The 20,338-nt window shown below is 45.5% G+C and overlaps 1 protein-coding gene across 2 annotated transcripts in view; it reads left to right on the top strand.

Moving 5' to 3' along the window:
* The first annotated feature begins 1,704 nt into the window (after positions 1-1,704).
* LRCH1 (leucine rich repeats and calponin homology domain containing 1) overlaps positions 1,705-20,338 on the top strand; it is a 198,564-nt gene continuing 179,930 nt past the window's right edge. For both annotated transcript variants that reach the window (XM_028104370.2, XM_028104384.2), the window contains exon 1: positions 1,705-2,230. In XM_028104370.2, the coding sequence (XP_027960171.1) occupies positions 1,918-2,230 (313 nt within the window). In that variant the 5' untranslated portion in view covers positions 1,705-1,917. The remainder of the gene's footprint in view (positions 2,231-20,338) is intronic.

Below are 20,338 nucleotides of genomic sequence, written 5' to 3'. Positions count from 1 at the left end.
GCATACTGATGACACAACTGAAGACAGTGAGTGAAAATGTTTCCTGTTTCTGTTTCTCACTCACCTTTTGGGGAAAAACCAGTGAAGAAAGGGGAAAGTAGGTTAGTTTTTATAAGTGATGTAAGTGTGCTTTTATTTACTATTGTTATTATTTCCTAGTCTGGTTTTTAAAAGTCTGAGAAGTTGAGGGGATTAAGAGCTTGGTGAGAGAGGAGGTTTGGGGGAGATACCAGCAGGTGGCGCTTGTCTCCTCCGACGAGATTAGAATATTTTAGGCATCCTAGAATCCTGTAGGAATTAAGGGCGACTGTGCATGCACTCAACGCAAGTGACATAGATCATGTCGTACTTTAGTGCCGAGTACACGAAGTCACCGGTTCCAGCCTCTTGCCCAGGCCATCATCTTTCTGCACTACAATTTGAAAGACTGGCTCACCTACCAGCGGGGTTGTGGTATTTTCTACAAGCATCCTCATCTCTCCTAGCCGAGTCGCTCATAGCGACCGTCAAGATGGTTATCTCGCAGAGATGAAGGCCCTAGAGAGCTGGAGCTACAACTTCAGAAGGGAGTGAGGTTTTATCAGTCTTCAGCTGGACTGCCCTATGCTGTCAGAGGTTCTGTCGCCACGTCTGGGCAGAACGTGAATTTGCTTACACGTCAGTCCCCATGTCCTTTGGGGGCAAGAAGAAGCGGCACAAGGACACTTTGACGGTACCTGTGCGTAGGCTCAAAATGCTGAGTTACTGGCTAGTTTTGGTCACTGGTTTTCTTACTTCTCTCTGCACCACTCAACTTCGGGGCTCAGTCAGCCATAGCCAGCCCCTCTCCCTCATGTGCCGGTGGATTCTGTCCACCATCAAAACTACCCTCATTTTGAAAGTCCTTCCTTTCTGTGTTTGTAGTTTCCCCCCATCGCTCAGAATACCTTCTGCCCTACTCTTATTTGTCTCTTCGCCCTGAGGTCCAGCCAGGGACTACACAGGAAGAAGGGCAACCCTACAGTGTGAGGGCTGCAAGTTCGCATCCCGCTCCGCCTCAGACTGCACCGGTGACCTTAGACAAGTTTTTTTGTTTTGTTTTGTTTTGTTTTGTTTTAACTTCCTCTGTACTCTGGGGAAACAGGTTTTCATCATTGGATCCCTGGATTAATGAGATAATTAATGTAGACTACTTAGACCACCACTGGTGCATTGTAGGCGCCCAAATGCCAGGGGTCTGACCCCACGGTGAGAAACTGCCTCTTGGGGAGCTGTGGGTCAGAAAGCCAATATAGTTCGCAGAATTGAGATAACCTCTCACCTCCTCATGATCTCACTGTGTTTCAAACCCCACCTATTGCCTCGCTGGCGTCTTCTCAGACCCTCTAAAACCTCTTGTCCCCCCCCCCCCCCCAATACCCTGGGCAGCAAAAAGAAACCCAGGGGCGTTGGGCGTCTAAACGAAGATCACCCCGGAAATGGGGCCCGGCCCCCTGACGTACCCCCGACTGCCGGGCGGAGCGCAGCGAAACTGCGGGGGGCCGGCCGGGCTCCGAGCGGAGGAAGGCTAAGGGCTGGACTGACAGCTTGGGGTAGGAGGAGGAGAGAGCAGGCGGCGCGGCGGAGGAGGGGAGAGCCGCCTAGAGGAGGGAGCAAGGGCGGGAGGAGACACATGCGCGCTGCCTGCCGCCGCCGCCGCCGCCGCCGCCGCAGTCCTTAGCTTCCCGGGGACAGGAAACCTTCGAGACCGAGCTGCCACTGCCGCCTCCCCGCCTGCCCCCCATTCCGCGCGCCTGCCACACCCTCCTCCCCCTCTTCCAGTATCTTCCGGTGGGGCACTGTAGGGACTCGGCCCGCGCTGCAGTCTCCCCCTCCCGGGGGAAAGCTGTGACCCCCCCCGCAGGAGCGGCGGGGCGGGGTGGGGGGGCCCGGGAGAAGATGGCGACGCCGGGAAGCGAACCCCAACCTTTCGTCCCTGCCCTCTCGGTGGTTACTCTGCACCCACATCACCATCCCCACCACCACCACCACCACCATCAGCACCACGGAGGAACCGGAGCCAGCAGCGGGGTCGGGGGAGGCGGCGGCGGCGGCGGCAGCGGGGGCTTCAACCTGCCCTTGAACCGGGGGCTGGAGCGCGCGCTGGAGGAAGCGGCCAATTCCGGGGGGTTGAACCTCAGCGCCAGGAAATTGAAGGAATTTCCCAGGACCGCGGCCCCAGGGCACGACCTCTCGGACACGGTGCAGGCAGGTGAGAAAGGGCCGAGGGGAGCCAGTGGGTGTGGGTGACTGGCTGTCGCGCCTTCCCCTCGCCGCGGCCCGTCAGATCTGGCCTCGCTGGGGGTCCTCTGGCCGGTGCTCTCCAGAGTAAGGAACACGCGTGGGCACGGGAGAGGCGGGCCCTGCGGAGGGCAAGGTGGCCCCCGCCTGGCCAGAGAACTGGGGTGCGCCTGGCTGCGGCGTCCGCGAGCACGCGGGTCTCCGGCTCCCCACCCTGCGGCGGCCGCTCCAGGGAAGTGGCGGCCAGGCGGAGAGTCACGGGCGCGCTGTGGAAGTGGGAGGTTTGGGGCGGCCGCATGGGCTTCCCCGGCCCCGCGCAGAGGCCGGGAAGCCGAGCGCCGGGTGGGTGCTTCCGACCAAGGCAAGCCCGGTTCGCGACAGGCGTCGCCCGTCCGGACTGGGAAACCGAGACAAAGGTGGCGCGCCCGGGGCCGACCCGAGGGCAGCGGCGCGGTGCCGCTAGGCCCCCTCGCGACATCACCGGGCGGTCGGGCAACTTGGTGCCGACTGCGAGGAGGTGCCAGGCTTCCTCTTCCTGCGCCTGTGCGAGGGAAGAGTCGCTGCTGTTGTCGCCAATCCGAATGGGCAGCCACTTCGCCGGCGGTCGGCTTGGCTCCCGCGTTCCTTGCCTTTCGCTAACCGCCCACACGGTTTGGTCCTGCCGCCGAGGCTCCCTGGTTCTCAGTAACCCGATCTTTGTGGGGGCCCAGGAGGGGACGGCATGGCATATTAAAAGAAAAGTAATTAAAGTGAGCCGGTTTTCCTGTGTGAACCCGACAAGTTGTAACTCGCGCCAATGAGCAGCCAGCTCTTTCAAGTTATGTCATGTATTGACATATTTCTGAGACGTCTGCTTTCTCTTTGGTAGTTGGAGTTCCTGGAGCGGGATCTATAAACAGGAAGGAGGGTGGTGGAACTCGATTCGGGGCTTGGGATCCCTTAGAACTGCCTTGGTTTCCGACCATCCGGTTCAGCTCCCAGGGGGGAGGGTTTGTATCTTGGCAAGCGCCCAACATTTCCCAGCGCAGTGGGTGCCCCATTTTGGAACCACTGCCCAGACCTCCTGGCTGTCATCACCTCATGGGCTGAGTGTCAGACCCCTTGGATACTGGATGGCTCAACTCTCAGCTGCAGATCTCCCAGTTTCCTTTCCTGGGGGAAAAAAGGGGGTTGGGCGAGGGAGCGAGGCTTTTGGAGCTAGGTTTCCAGTGCTTTTTGTTTTCGACTTCAATTCAGTAAACATCTTTGAGCGTCTTAATGAGTATTTAGAAAGAATTCCAAGTGCGCTGGAGGCAAAAAAGGGCTCTTTAGGGTCATTAAACTTTGTGACTTGCATTAGGGATAGTCAGGAATGGGCGAAAGGGAGGGAATTTCCAGAGTTGAGCTCTCAGCAGCTGGGGAGTCTCTCGATAGGAGCTCTTAGTTACATTTTCTCAAGTGGAAGTTATTCCAAGAATTGCCTGAATCATTAACTTAAAAAAAAAATCTGTTGTTAAGTTCTACTTCCCTTTTGCCTTAGAGTATACCAGGGATTATGGAAGGATTGGATATGACTGGGGAAAACAGAGCTGGCATAACCAATGATACGTGTTTGTACGGTCAGTAGGGGGGTTCGAAAGTTGTTGGTCACTTCAGTTATGCAGACGTTTATTCCCAAATTTGAGTGAACTTGATGTGTCTGCTGTGTTGGCATGTCTTTGAGACCTGTGCTTTTAAAAGCAGGGACCACCTTTTTCAGTTAAGACCTTGCCATGTGAGGTAAATGCTCCACAATATTCCTGTTCTCCTCTCTTGCTTGCTTGTGGTGAACATAGGCTGTGAGTTTTGCCAGTTTTTAATTATGACCCTTCCTTGCACATATTTAATGTTGAGAGAATTCTAACTAGTTAAAACGCAGAATCTTAACATGAATTTCCCAACAAAAAAAAATGCAATATTAGTTATGGGATAGGGAATGTCACCAACGTTTGTAGAAATGTAGGACATCCTGGAAAGGATAAAGTGTGTTCAGTGTAGCCAGCTATTTCTCGTGAAATGTGAGTACTCCTATGTATTCAAGGGTTGCTTCTGCAAAACATCTTTGCCTCAGGTCAAAAGCTGGCTGTAAAGCAAATGTATTCTGCCCTTTGTTCTAAAGAAATATTTACTGATCACTGTTCTTTATTTGGAGGAGCAAAAATCAAAATAAAGCAAGAGTTAAATCACCCCCAGTTTGCACAGTGTTGACATTTACTGCATATGAAGTTCCAGCCAAGTGGAGAGTATGAGGAATATGACATACAATAAAGATAGTGGTTTCTCCTGGTTAATATTTAGTTTACAGAAAAGCTCTTAAAATCAGAATGGCACATGAAGATTCTTAAAGACCTAAGATGTAAAGTGTACTTTTTCATAAATTTTGTAAAATGAAGAGTGACATAGAAAGCTTTTTCTCACTGTTCAGTTGTATAACACAGGCCATTTGGTTTATTCCCTAGCAGCCAGATGCAGACCTGCACTCTTGGGCAATGTAACCTATCTGAACAGAGTGGAAAACTGGGATGTGAATGCAGAAACATAGAGGCCGGGGGCCGCTCAGTAGATGTCTAAACTCTGTCACTAAAGTGCATCCATATTTTTCACAGGAAAAAAATACTTGCAAGCCCTCACTCAAAGTGCCTCAGATAGGCTCAGAGCCTTTTGATTTGCTCATATTTGAGTCGAAATAATCTTGTTGTCAGGGTCCAGTCTTTTTTCAGGTTGAGAAGTTTCGGATAGAAAGGCTGACTTATGCAGGTGTGGTGACACAGGTGACACTGAATGGGAGAAGCATGAACAAAAAAAACCACGATTAGCTCTTGGTGTTTGCACTTTGCAGTGTGCCAAGGACTTTATCTGCATTATCCCGCTCAGTCCTCACTGGAAGCCTATTCATATCCTCACTGATGGTTGGGGAGAGATCGCAATTGAGAGAAGTCAGGTAATATGCTCAAGATCATACCCTTACTTAGATGGTGAGTCAGTGACTAGACCCTGACAGTTTCACTTTGGCTTTTATGTTCTTGACCATTTTCCTGTGAAGCAGAGAAGAGGTGGAGAGGAGCAGAATCTGGGAGGCTGTTTGACGGTTCATTCAGCCAACATTCATTCCACAAGAACCTGCCAAGCCCTGCTAAGTGCCAGGCACTATTTTAGGCTCCAGGGACCATCAGAGAATCCCTGTATCTCTTCATATGGAGTTTCCATTCTGTTTGGAGGGGGATGGGGAGAGAAAGGAGGAAATAGATTTTGCAGAATGAGTTGGAAGATTTACAGTATAAATATAATCCCTTGTTTCAGAAAGACACATGCTGCCTTGATTTAAGGTGACTTGAGGTAGCTTGTAACAAGAGCACAAAGGATGACTAGTAAGACATAGAAACTGAAGCATAAAATTGGGCCTGATAAAAAGAAGTACACATGTGCATCAGGAAAGCAAACGTTTTTTTTCTAGTGCTGATTTATTAAGTGTGTCATTTTGTGATGAAGAAGTTCAAGATGGTGTGGAATATGACTGAGAAAAAGCAAATCGAAAAGAGGAGTAAGAAAAGAAAGTGTCCGTCTCAGATTGATTGCAGGAGGGGCTAGAAAATAAAAAGGAAGCCCTTGGACTTGATGCGCAGACAGTTGGTGAGAACTGGTCCCATTAAGGAGAGGGTGGAGGGGAGCCTGGGTGGCTCAGTCGTTAAGTGCCTTTGGCTCAGGTCATGATCCCGGGGTCCTGGGATGGAGCCCCGCATCGGGCTCCCTGCTCAGCGGGGAGCCTGCTTCTCCCTCTGCTCCTCCCCCTGCTTGTTCTCTCTCTCTCTCTTTCTCTCAAATAAATAAATAAAATCTTAAAAAACAAAAAAGGAGAGGGTGGAGTGTATCATGATAGTATCTTTTTGAGGTGGTTGGAAGCAGGAAAGACTGTACGGGAAATGAAGAGCCTACCCAAGCAGGAATATAGAAGTCTGGCATAAAAAAATGCTCACGGTGGTCCCGTATGTGCCTGTGTGGAATGTTTAGGAGATTGCAAGGTGAAGATAAGATAGGAATGCATGAGAAGGTAAGTAATAGTTCAGGAAGTCCCAGGAGCCTCAAAGCAGGTCAAGGTGAGATGCTGAATCACATAGACAGACACTGTCTGTGAAATTCAGAAGAAAAGGTCTTTTCAGTGAAGCTGGTTAGGAGCGACTTTCATAGCATAGGCATGGTTTGGGTCAGATTTTATAGGATGGATTAGTTTTAGATAGAAGTGCCCGTGGACATTCTGTGGTCAGAAAGATATTTCTGAGATGTGGAGTGAGAACCTGATGGCCTGAGATCTGTGACTAAAACAGAAAGAGGCATTTAAGCCTGTGCCTCTGGTCATATTCTCCCTACCCACTATCACCATGTAATGAGGTCACAGAGAGCGAGGCTCTTAGGACCTTTTATTTGAGGACCCTGGAGATGGCTGAGGCCTGGGATTTGTCAGCCTATGGGACTAACACCCTAGTCTGTCTGAGCTACCTCTCTCAAATGTCTATACAGATTCAAAGAATCTTCTTGGAGATTTGTGGGCAGGCCTATCTGCTGAATGCTGACTTCCCCCACTCCACTCCCATCCTATAGCGACTGAATCCTTAGGATATTAGCACTCTTTTGTCATCAGAATTCATACAGGACTTGATAAAGTAATCTGTGTGTTCTCAAATACACGTTCTGTTCCATAAATTTGGCCACCGAGAGTTTTCATTACAAATGTGATGAAACTTCTGAAATCATGTGGCTTCTTAAAACTTATGTTCTTTTATAGTGATATTTAGTTTCAGATTATTTTTCTGCTATTGAATTAAATTTATTCGTTATTGCCGTACCTATCATTTATTGTGGCCATCACTATCATAGAAATGTCTACATTTGTGACATGTATCTTCAGTGCTTTTCCATTCATAAATGATCAGTCACAGCTTTTCCTTCCTATTATTATTTTTTCTTCTGTTGATCAATTCCTTCCTTGTTAAGGTGTAGAGGACTTCTAATAGTGAAAGCTTTTAGAACATCGAAAACTCAATATTGCCACTCAATATGTGGTGGCTCGGGATCCTGTCCAGATGCGCTCTTCTATGTATGTATCTGTGTATGGCAGAAACCATCTCCACAAACACACTGCTATTCTCAGTGCTTGCATTATAGGCCACTCTTCATTGAAGAGGTAGGAGCACACTAATCAAGTTTCTAGAATAATAGCATGCAATTATAGGTCACAAAACCTCTGGGAATTTTTGGCCTGTGCCGGTTTATAAAGAAACAGCCCAGGGTTTGACCTTCATCATCGAAATGATTCTACTGGATCGCTTGTCAGTCACTGTGACATCTTACTTGATTTTTGGTGAGTGTAGGTCATTAAGCCAAAATTTGGCATACCCCACCATTTAAAATTTTTTAAGTTATTGACTAAAAAATTGTTTTTTGATTTTTCACGCTGTGGTTTAGTAACTCTTTGGTGGCAAGCATTTAAAGGGTAGATACCTTTTGAAGTCTGTGTTAACCTTGATCAATTCACGGGTCAATTTCCTTTTATTCTTGTTCTTCTGATGTGTAGGAAGACTTTTTCTATCCTGTTACTTGACTTCATCATTGCTTGTTTTTAAACATAAGTTTTTCCTCTCTGTGTGTACTTTTCTATTTTTCCCTTTCTATCTATCCATATAACTATTTATAAGTACAAAATATGCAAAATAGAGAAACATACATAAAATTATAGATGGGTGGATAGTTAGATGATAGATAGCTGATAGATGTTTTGTGTTTAGAGGAGCAGCATTTACTCTCTCAGTCTCTCTCGAGTTACCCCCAGGTACTGTACAGATTATGTTTTTCCGGAGACTTGGTAATTTAAATGATAGAAATGCTATTAACTCTACTTAAGGTGGCTGTGGGTTCATCCGTCAGGCCACGTAACTTGAACTCTTGTCTAAGCCTCACAAAAACCTGTTTGTGACACTACTTTCCAGATTTGGCTTAGTTCTTTGGAAAATTAGGGCTCTGCCTTAGAGAAACATCAGGGGAAACTGCCCTGGGCTTAGATTTGGTAAGGCCACCAATCTGTGAACTCTTTCAGTGAATGAGTCAGTTGTGGGGATTAAGATAATTTGGTGTTAATTGCAGTGACTATTTCAAATTATAATACTATAATCTATCATAAAAGGTTTAAGGATATAAAGCACAAAACCCAACTATATTTACATATTTGATGCCTTTATTTATATGCAACCTATAGGAAGCCTAGAAGCTCCTGTTACTGATACTCCTGATTTTTGTTGCTGCTGTTTTGTGAAAATTAATTCCAGCATTTGCAGTTACTGTATTTCAGATAGGTTTTTTTTCCCCCTATATTATGTGGATCGTTTAACTGAAAGAAAAAAAAAAAAGGTCAGAATTCCAGGTAAGCCTTAGTTTAGGGAAACTAGGTCTATCCATGGAGACAAGCTTGAAGCACGCCTGTGTTTTCTTCATCTTAATTGAAGAGCTCAGTAGTATTACTTCCATCTACTGCAGTAAGAAGTCTTGCATTTGGAAACCATCTGTTCCCACTAAGTAATTCGAAAATAAAGTGAGATGGTTTACATGAACAGAAAGTTGACGAACTGTGAGAATTTGGCTTCTCCTGTTTACTCCAGCAAAGCAATAGGGAAAATGCCTTTATCATCAGGTTGCTGCCTGTGTTCATAGTTTTTCCAACCCTATCCACCTTTACCAGCCACAAAGGAGGATATAGGTTGGGGGGGGGAACAATTACAGAAGAACAATGTTTGATTTCCACGACAGAAATGTTGTATGTTCTTGCATGATGAGAAATTATTGCTCCGCTGTTAATATGCTGTTGGTTTACGGTTCTCAGAACTCTTCCAGGACATTTTTGTCACCAGCATCAGGCTCTAGGGGTTTGGAATCTTCTTTGATGTTGGCTTTTCTTCCTTTAGCTGTGTTTCCTCCGTCTTTTTGCTGGAGGGGGCCCTAAGACCTTGAAAGATTAATAGGGCCATGAGACCCCCAGCTCAGTGAGTGTTGAATTTCCTCTTCTCTGTTGTCCCCGAATGGGCAGAAAGAGACCCCATCTTAATTTTTTTTAATCCTCTGGTTTCTTCCATGGCCTTGCTTTTGACAGCTGACCCCTGCAGTGCAAGATCCAGCGTTTTGCTACACAACGTATTCCTCCAGTATTCTTTCCTGTGTTTGATGTTGATGCCATCCAGTGTTAGGAGCAGCATCAGTATGTCTGACCTGGTTCCGTCAGCGTAGCTCTGATTCGACTCTTGTTATCTCTGCAGGCAACAGTGACATGTTCAGAGAAGGGCGTCAGCTGCAGGCTCTCTGACTTGGCTTTCCTCTACATTGCCTTCATTTCGCTTTTCCAGGTCATTTCCCTCACTTCCCCCTTCTGCCTGCCTGGTCGGAGCCTACTTCTCTCCCACTCTGGTTTCGTCCAGTCCCCAGGCTAACTTAAAACGCACAGCCTCCCCGCCAGCCCTCCATGTGGATCTGAGCCCTGAATCATGCATGCCCTCAGGGCACCTTTGCAGTAGTTCCTTATGGCATTTTTGGTTAATGATTACTTTCCTCCTTTGGTACTTTTCCCATGTTTAGGCGGTTTCTGCCTATACTGTCCTGGAAGGTCTGGCCAGACAGGGTTTTCTTTATTTTTACATGCGCCCTCCGTGCCTCTCGCAAATAGTGTGAGGTCTCCATCAGGGTGACTGTTGCATCTGCTCTTTCCCACTCGCGGCCTACTCTGAGTCTCTGTACTTTTAATCCATCATCTTGGATCTGACCAGATAACTGAGACCCTGAGCACCCCTGCAGAGTGCGAATGATAGGTGCTCAGTGGGGTTATTGTGAAGACAATGATTATAAAATGACACCAGAACACTATCAAGTGCTTTCTCTGGGCCAAGTATTGCTCCTCGTGCTTTATATGTAAATCTATGTATTAAATCTAGGTAGTATAGGTATCGCCTTATTTGATTCTTGCCGAGTGTTCTGTTTTAGCCATGGGAGGAACTTGCTAACCCCTGTCTCTTCTAGCTGTTACCAGGATCCCACCCAACCTCCCGCATCTGGTTCAAGTTCATCTGCTTCTGAAATGCCTTTCTTGACTACTGTGGCTTGAAGAGGGAGTTTAGATATCTAGAAAGGATCGGTTCACATCTCTCCCAGAGAGCTTAAGCCACTTGACCAACGTCACACAGCAGGGCGGTGGGTAGGCTCCTGAGACAAGGCAGAGTCTCACAGCCTCACACCAAAGGGCTGTTTCTGTGGAACCCGGAGGCTACCCTGGCCTGGATGAAAGACCTCCTTCCTTCCATAGAGTTCTCAGGTCAAATTCTTCCAGACCAGCCGCGTGGATGGTCCCTAAAAGAACAAAAAATACTGTGAAAACTCTAATAGCATATGGTTTAAAGCTAGGGAGAATAAGATATAAAATTAATAGTGGTTATAGATGAAACATGTTAGTTCAGGATTTTACTGCATGTGGTCTGGGGGACATGCACGGGCCCCGGGTGAACTGGATTCCAAATACTGAAAGGCGGGTGTGTGGGGCAGTCCCTGGTCCACAAACTGGAGGCCCACAATGGTCTTTCATTTTCAGTGTTTTTCTTGGCACTCCTGTGGAAATAAAGCAGTAAGTGGTGGTTTGGTTCTCTCGCCAACCCTCTATTTAACCCTGGCAGAGGTGGGCCTCCATATTAATGGTGGTTTCTTATTGTTTCTTTGGAAAAATGCAGCGTTAGTTGTAACATGAAATTCTGAATCTGGAGATCTTGGCATCAGGCTGTGAACAAAGCTCCCGCCTCGTGGGGACAACTCTCTCCCCTTCATCCTTTCTGACCGAATGTCAGAAGGTTTCTCTACCCTCCTCCAGGTCCCTCAGTCCGTGGGTGTCCCTTCCCACTGGTGTGGGGACAAGGGTTGGCATAAGTCAGAGGGTCGGCTCTGGGACTCCTCGAGGCCTCTCGGCCGAGGAGGGGCTGGCCCAGCAGATGTTGTCTGAGGGAGACGGGCAGGGATTCAAACCCTTCTCCATGTATTTTTTTTTTATTTTTTATATATTATTTCCTCAATTTATTAACTTTAGAATTTGAAGCAAGTTCCTGAATCTCATGGAGCTTCAGGTTTGTAATTTGTGAGAAGTGAAAATACTCTTTTTTTTTTTTTAAAGATTTTATTTATTTATTCATGAGAGACAGAGGAGGGGAGAGAGAGAGAGAGAGAAGCAGAGGGAGAAGCAGGCTCCCAAGGAGCAGGGAGCCCGATGTGGGACTCGATCCCAGGACCCTGGGATCATGACCTGAGCCGAAGGCAGACGCTTAACCATCTGAGCCACCCAGGCGCCCGAAGTGAAAATACTCTTTACCTCTCAGGGCTGTGAGGATTCCTGAGGGAGGTGCAGGACCCAGAGCAGTGGGTCTGGCACAGAGTGAGTCATCAGTAGATGTCATTGGCCCTCGTGGGCTCCCCTGGGGTTATGTCATAGTTTTCTTCAGTCAAAATAATCATTGGAAATTGTTGGCATATTATTAGCATGGGGGCTATGAGTGCACTGTGGCTGGGTCTTAGTCCTGGCTCCACCAGGATGTGGGGAGTGCTTAAACTCCCTGTGCCTCAGTGCCCCCAGCATAAAATGGGGGATAATAATCATAGGATTATTGTGAGGAGTAAGTAAATGAATATATGTGTAAAGTGTTTAGTTCAATGCCTGGCATTGACCTTTGCCATCATTATTATACTCCATTATCTTTAGAAAACGGATTCAATTTTATAAAGCACCAAAAAAACCCCTAAATTCCTGGAAATTTTGTGACATTTTAAAATGATTTTAATCCCTAGAAAGCTTGAGTATACATGCTTCCAGTGTGTGTAAGCATTACTGAAACTCTTTGACAGTCTTTGGAAGATGATAGAGTAGGTAGTACTTATTATTCCAGCTCTAAATATTCAGAGCTGGATTACATGTGAGGAAACCCAGACTAGATGGTGAAATGGGTTTTCCTTGAGTTATGTTGCTAGTGGGTGGTTGAGCCAGGACCAGGTCTTCTGAGCTTTTATGTGATTTCCATTCAGTCTTTAATATAACAGCATTCTTAGGTCTGGTTTTGATTTTACCAGGATGGAGAAATCCTGAGGGGGACAAGCCTGATGAGAAGAATGAGTTTGGGATTCTCCCAGCAAAGGATGGGGAACCATATTCCGGTGCCACACTATGTATTGAGGCCAAGAGTCTAGGGTCCAAGGCTTATTTTTGGCCTCAGGATTAGAAGGGTAGGAAGTTGGTTGGGGGTGAGGCCTCAGAGGAGGGCTTGCCTTGTGGCTCTCTGTCCCGTGCAAGAGTCCTGCCCCTGATTTAAAAGCTCTCTAAAAAGGGGCGCCTGGGTGGCTCAGGTGGTTAAGCGTCCAACTCTTGATTTCGGCTCTGGTTGTAGTCTCAGGGCTGTGAGATTGAGACCCGAGTGAGGCTCTGTGCTGGGTGTGGAGCCTGCTTAAGATTCTCTCCCTTCCTCTGCCCCTCCCCCTGCTAAAAAAATTAAAAAATAAAATAAATAAAAGCTTTCTAGAAAAATAAATAAAAGCCTTATAGATTAAAATAAATAAATAGATCACCTTTTTATGCTCTTGGCAAAAAACAATTTGTGACTCTTTTTACATTTTGGCAACTGCTCTGAGGATGTAGAGCAAATAATTCTGTAAGATGTGAGAAAATGTCTTTGAGGAGGCAAAGCTTTAAGAATAAATATATAGACTTAAATGTATCTATTCTTTTCTCACTGTTTTCCTGGCATCCGGATTTATTTTGAACTTTATTCAGGAGTTAATTCTTTAAAAGCCTCATGGTAGGTTCAGTATCATGCTGAAGTTTCTGCTAATGGAACTGAAAGGGGCATGTCATCTGGGTCCAAGTTCCTTCAGAATATTTCTTCAGTCCTCATGCCTGCCTTGCAAGGTAGGTAGGGTCCTTGTTGCGGAGAAGGGAACACATCAGCGAGGCAATCTTAGTAGGTTTGTAGATCCAGTAAAGACAGAGCCAGAACTGGTGTCAGCTCCTGTGGAAAGTGCTGGAGTCTCTTGCCAGGCTCTATTATGGTGTCACTGAATATCTAGAGCTGGAGGAGCAGGCCAGAGGAGGGGATCTGTCGTATTTGACAGGCAGTCCGTGGGGTGACTCAGAGTGAAGAGTAGATCCTTGAATTGGAGTCAGATTCTGGACTAATTTCTTTCTTTCTTTCTTTCTTTTTTAAGATTTTATTTATTTATTTGAGAGAGAGCGTGTGTGTGTGTGTGTGTGTGTGTGTGTGAGAGAGAGAGAGAGAGAGAGAGAGCACGAGCAGGGGGAGGGGAGGGGCGGTGCAGAGAGAGAAGCAGACTCCCTGCTGAGCAGGGAACCCGATGTGGGACTTGATCCCAGGACCCCGGGATCATGACCTGAGCTGAAGGCAGACGCTTAACCGACTGAGCCACCCAGGCGCCCCTGGACTAATTTCTTTCTCCCACTAATCTGAAAGTGGGTGCCAGCAATGCAGGTACATGTGTGGCAAGTTCTGATCCTCAGCTGTTTGTAATGCCCGGCTATCGGCTCCATTTCTGAGAACTGCATTTTCAAGCAAGCATTCTCTGAGGTGTCCGTTGTTTAGAAACATAAATATACATTAGGGTTTTTAGTTTTCTCGTATGCAGTTTTTGTATTAGGTAGCTCTAGGGCTTACCCTATATATCCCTAATTTATCACAATCTTCTTTGAATTAATGTTATATCACTTCATGTAAAACATAAGAATATGTCATATATTCAGAATATTCAGTTCAGTTCCATTTACTCTGTGCTTTGTGCTATTTTTACATGTATTTTACATAAATATATATTTACATACATTTTGTATGCATTATAAACCTTGAAAACTTATTTAAACTACTTTAAAGAATTTAATAAAACTACTTTATGCATAAAAAACTTTATAGTCTTTTATTGTAAAAGACTTTATAATATGTAACCTAGTTGAACAATCCATTTTAACTGTACTAGATTTTATTCCCTATGAGAAATGAATGAAGACCCATTGGGTGAGTAATCAATTGTTTGTTTTCTAGAGTATTCTCTTTGTAATAGAAGTGTTTATATTCTTAAAGTTGTTTTATTAAGTAATAATCACCAATTTGATTTCTAAAAATGCATTTTATTTCATCATACAGATCCTTCACTACATTAATTCATTGCTCTTACCATCTTATAAATGAGATCAAACAGCAGCCCATTTTGGCTACAATGGCAGCACGGCTTACGGTTAAATAACCAAAATTTTTTGTGTTGATGCAAATTGATCCAATTCAAAGGAATCTGATTGTGCAATTGAAGGCAAATAGATACCTCTTTGTGCAGTTCCCTTGGAGGTGTGGATGATAATCTCTGCATGCAATTTTAGGCAATTATGTTTTTTTCTGGTCTTTAGAAAGCCTGGATAAATCAAAGTTAATTTTAGTTCTACCAGTCATTCCCGTGGTTATAGTCTTGCAATAAACTCTAGCTGTGGTTTGTTCAGATATTTACAAGTCATGCTTTCTTGAATCTGTGCAGTCCTTTAAAGGGTTCTGTGCTGTAACTTTAAGAGTGCTAATGTGCTAAGTCTGATCTATTTTGTGAAATTCAGCTGGAGGCTGTAAAGACTTGTTTCTGCTCCCCTTCCACCCCCAACGTCCTTGATATGTTAATGAAGACTTGGTATCTCCATAGGAAATTTGCACAGTGGGAGTTCTGGGGTAATGTGTCCTGATAGAGCCCCTAATGCCTGCCCCTTAGAGAGTGAGTGACAAAGATAGGAGAACCCAGCTAAGTGCTCGCATAATCAGGCAGCTTGGGTCTCTCTAAAGTGGTTTCCTCCTTTCAGTGTGTGCCCTGTGCTCTCTGGTGTGTCCGTGTCTCAGACCCCTGCTGTCCTCTGGCAACGAGGAAGCCTTATTTGTACTCTCTTGACAGCGCATGGTAGATTGGGGTGATGAGCCCCATCAGTTTTGGATGAAAGACCTCAGCTTTCAAACGTATCACTTTGTGAAATGCCACCCTCTTTTGGTTTTGAAAGAGAACATTTGGTCACTGTGGACATCACAAGACGTGCTCTTATAAGATGATCATAAGTAGCATCATGCTGAGTCCAGTCTGGTTTATGCCTCTTGCCCTGGCTTAATGAAGGATAGCAGCTCCTGATTTGGATGATAAATCCTATGGTCGTTCCACTCATGTGGGACCATAGACACTATCTTTTAAGAATAAACTGAAATGGAGACACACGAAGTGACTTGCATGTCACCCTGCCCCCCCAGCCAGTAAGTGTGGGATCAGGTCTGGAATCAGAAGAGCTTATCCTGGCCATCTCTGTCTACCGCCCAGACTGCTGTCCTTTGAAGAAAGGGCAGCGCTTGGCTGGTTTCTAAACCCTCACAAGAAGGTGTTTGGCATTTGTTGTTCGTTTTCGTGGGCACAACGCAGTGCTCATTCTAAAATTTTGAAACGCAGCATGGAAAGGAGTCCATACAGAATGTAGGCATGATTTAGACGGTGATAGTGACATAGACATGCAGAGCACGCAGTAAACGGGACTTGTCTTGACTGTAATGTTGACTGCCCGGTGTGTGCATTGGTCAACACTCACGAAACTCTACCCTTCAAAATGGGGGCATTTTCTGTTTTGTATATAAATTATACCTTGGTAAAGTAGACCCATTATTCAACTTAAAAAGTAGACCATTTGCAGTATGTGTTTTAGCTCTCTGCACGCTGTGTATCCATGATTGACAAGCTGTTTTAAAACACAGAATAATTGGGGCTTCATGGCTGAGTCAATGCCTACTGCTAGAAGACTGATATTTCTCTTGTAGTGGACAGATTCTTTGATCCTCATTTTCTTTATTTTGAAACAGCTTGTTAACTGTCTATATAGTCATACTAATAAAATATTCTAAGTCTAATTATGAGTAGCATCTTATTTTATTGATAGTAAAAACTGACACCGAGTCGAATTTTCTAGGGTCACTGGGATGATGGTGTTGGCTAATGAAGTCCAAAGGCTCAAGAGCATTTGTTTGTGCACCTCTTGGGTAGCAGACCCTGTGCAGACAGGATCCCATTCTTCTTGCCAGCCTGATAGGTGTCATGTACCTGAAATGTCATCAAGTACAGATACTGAGGCTCCTCGATGTTAAGCAGTTTACCCGAGATTCCCCACGTGGGAAATGGAGGAGCCAGGGTTTGGATCTTAGTTGCCTGACGCTAAAGCATTCGCCTTTCCCACCAAGCACATGGTCATTTAGAAAGAACTGCCTATCCCGGAGAAAGTGGACCATGTTGGCTCTTCCCTGGCTGCAACCTGTAGCTCGGGCAGCATGTCAGTCCCAGACTGCCCACATTACAACGGTGCCCGGCAGGGCCCCTGCGCAGCCTCCTCCCGTGGCTCTCTCCTGCCTGCCCACCCAGAGTCAGCTGCCCGCCTGCCGGCAGATCTGATGAGCCCCTGGGAACCGGCGCCACCCTGCTTATCCCACTGGGTTTTCCTCACACCCTCCTCACGGCCCCTGGGGCTCCAGCTGCCTTTTCCTGTAATGTCCCCATATGTTCTGGGTTAAGTGCCTCTCCTCCGCCTTTGATCATACCTTTGCTTTCCTCTCTGCATTTGCCAGATAAAATAAAACCGAAAACACAACAATAAAAAACCCCACAAAACTCCAGTACCCCAGGTGCCTGTCAGTCATCCCCAAATCTCAACTCCTGCCTCTTCTGTGATGTTCCCCCATCCCAGCCTCCCACTCCCCATTCACCTCCCATCTTTTCTGAACTTTAGGCTTTGGGTCTGAAACAGGTGGTTTCAGTGATCGAGTTGTCCCTCAATTATTCTTTAATTTTATGTCTTTTCTTTCCAGGTCATAACAGTAAGAACGATAACTGCCTTATTTATTGAGTGCGGCGTTGTGCTGTGCACTTCAGGTGGCTTTTTTCAACTAACCCCCAAACAATTTTAGGAGGCAAGTATATGTTTTCTCCCTATTTGGCTAATGGGAAAAATCGAGGCTCAGAGAGAAATGTCCAAGTCCTAAGTGGAGAAACTGAGATTCAAATCCCATTTGACTTGAGGGTTCACATCTCGCTCTTAACTGAGTCCTCGCAAAGTCCTTGAAGATACTGGAAAAGAAAGGAAAGTGACCTTTCCTGTGCCTTTACTAGGGTATGGAGTAGAGGAGGTTGGCTCATTTCCTCACATGATTTTTACACCTGTGCTAAAAATTAGATTTATGGCCTCCAAACCAAGGCTCAATTTAAATAATTTGCTCCAGGTCACAGAGCTGGTAAGTGGAGACATCAAAATTAAACCAGGTCTTTCTGCCCCTAGAGACGCACCACTCTGTGCGTGAGAAACTCCATCTATATTTCTTTCTCTTATTTCTCTCCAGGGCCTTTTATTTCTTTTTTTATTCTCTCCAAGTCCCAGCTATATATTAGTGAAACTTTTCAATTAGTTATAGGTTGATTGAAAAACACAAAGGTCCCCTTTATTCTGTTAGAGAAGCATGAGCGGATAAGGCATCTTCCAGTAGGGACGGTGGAACCCACAAAGAAGTTAGATTTTTAAAAGAGACGCTACAGGAACGAAGATGAGGTGGAATCGATTCTTGAATGGCATGGCAACCACAGATAAACCACATTTATCTTGGGAGATGTACTTTCTGCCTTCCTGACTTGTACTGTAGTGGAGCAGGAATGTCTAAAATTAAAAGATAGGAGAGGATGATAGGATTTCTGTTCACATTTTTAAGTTGCTGTATTGTTAGCTTACTCCCAATCAGCCTGCTTCCCCACTCCGCCTTTCTCAGGGACAGAATTAAAAGCTGTAGGTGCTTACCCTGGGCCCTGTCCTTGGTGGATGTGTAGACCGCTGAAATTCACCCAGAGCTCACTGTGAAGAATAATTAACTATTAAAAAACAAAACAAAGAAACAAACCCAAACAACAAAAAAGGAACTCCTTTCAGTTCTGAATATATGTTACAATAGTTAGAATTTCACTGATCAAAGCAACACCTTCTCAGTGTGCCCAATGCCCCTCATGTGTCTCTGCCCTTAGTGCAGGTAACCCGGTGTGATGAGAAGATAGGTCTGTATCAGGTCTAGTTCCTGGATCTTGTAATACGTCCTCCGCTTTCATTTCTATCAGCAGAGTGTTTCTATTGAGTATGCTACATGCCCACAGAACAGTTGTCAAGTGGAATTCACAGTGATGTGTGTTAGCCTGAGCGCCAGAAGAGACTCGAGTGTAGATTCTGGAGTGATGGACACCAACTCTGTCTTCCACACATGGCCTTTTGTGCTCTGGGTAACAGAAGCGCTGGCTGTGTGCGCTGGGTTTTCTCGAAATGTGCCAGGTATGTCATCTTCCAGGGCTGTCGAGCTTCTTAGAATGTGCATGATACGGAGCTTTCCTGGAGTGAAATACCACAGTGCTCAGATCACCATGTCTTTGTCACTGGCTTCCCTCCCGTTTTTGCTGTGACCTTCCAAGAGGTTTAAAACTATGGTAGCTGTTTCAGTAGTGGGCTTGGAGATCAGGTGATCAAGTGGGCAACAGATCACACAACAGTGTGCACAGTGACTTGGAACCACATTCAAGGCATTCAAAGTTGGGATTCCTGCTTTTCCACCTACTGGCGTGGTGACCTTGGGCAAGTTGCTGGGAAAGCCCTGCCCAGTACCTATTTCAGAGGGCCTTTGGAAGTTGAATATGTAAAGAGTGTAGAGCAGTGCCTGGCATCTGAGAAACACTCAATAATTTTTACTTGTCTCTTTTTTGTTTGCTTCTTTGTTGTCATTCTCTCCCTCCAGCATCAAATGCTGACAGTGACCTTGTTTTTTTCTTTCTCTTGTAACTAGTACCCCTAATTCCCAGGACGGTATCTAGCCCATGGTAGGATCTTAGTAAATATTTGAGCTCAATAAATGAATAAAGTGGTTGAGTGAGTGAATGGCAGGCTCCATGCTGGATGCTTCGTGTATAGTCATAGAATGAACATGGTATCTGCCTTCATGAAGCTGCCAATCAGCCTGGTGGAGAGGGGACTGGAGGTATATCATGACCAATGGTGATGAGTGAGTGACACACAGGGAAAGAATGAGGGGAGACTATTTTGGATGGCATGATCAGGGAATAGTGGCATTTTCAGACCCCGTATGGTTGACTGATAAATGGCGCACGTTTTTTTCATCATCTGTTCGCAGACTTAAAATAGTTATTTGTGGGTCCCCCTTCCTGCTTTTTAAAGCATTTCCATCTCAACTGTTTCTTCTCTTCAAACATATAAACCATTATGTGCATGTTCTAAGGTTTCTAAAAAGGCGAACAAACATCAACGATTTAAAAGATCTTAAAAAGTCAACCAAGTAACTTAAAACTGGGTATGATACACACTCACTTGTTTCCTTTTGGTTGCTTGGAATTAATTTTTTTTCCATTTTGGTGTGTGGGATATTTATTGGTTTTTCTTCATCTTTTCCTTGTCTGTTTGGGTAAATTCAGCCAGCAAAATTCTTTTTGGCAGCAGGAATGATAAAGACTCTGCTTAGTCTTAGGATGAGATTTACATTAAATATTTACAAGTACATTCTTGAATGTTAGAATAACAGGTTCTTTTTGGCCAGTGGATGGTGAAGTTACTGAAAAGATCAAATCCAAATATGCCTGATGGACAAGAGCCACCTTTTTTCAGGAGGTGGAAATCCTCAATAGGGTCCTGACTTGGACTGACCGTAGGGAGCTGAGAGCTGCTAGAAGGCTGCTTTCTCCCATCATCACCAACACAAAGAAGTGTGTTCTCTGCTGCAGATTAATGATCTTATAGGGGGAAGTTTAAGCTCAGCTATGCACTCCAGACTTTGGCCAAGTTGCCTACTGTATGGCTTAGCTTCACAGGGCCGTTAGGTGTGGGCACCACTGTCTAAATAAAGCACTATTACTCCACCTTATGGTTAGGGTGCTAGCACTGTGTTTGGAGGGCTTGGCCTCCCTA

This window comes from Eumetopias jubatus, unplaced genomic scaffold (assembly GCF_037043125.1).
Source record: "Eumetopias jubatus isolate StellerSeaLion01/CBP00866 unplaced genomic scaffold, mEumJub1_p1.0 scaffold_3, whole genome shotgun sequence".
In the NCBI taxonomy this organism is placed as follows: domain Eukaryota; kingdom Metazoa; phylum Chordata; class Mammalia; order Carnivora; family Otariidae; genus Eumetopias; species Eumetopias jubatus.
This window is presented reverse-complemented; position numbering and strand designations above follow the sequence as displayed.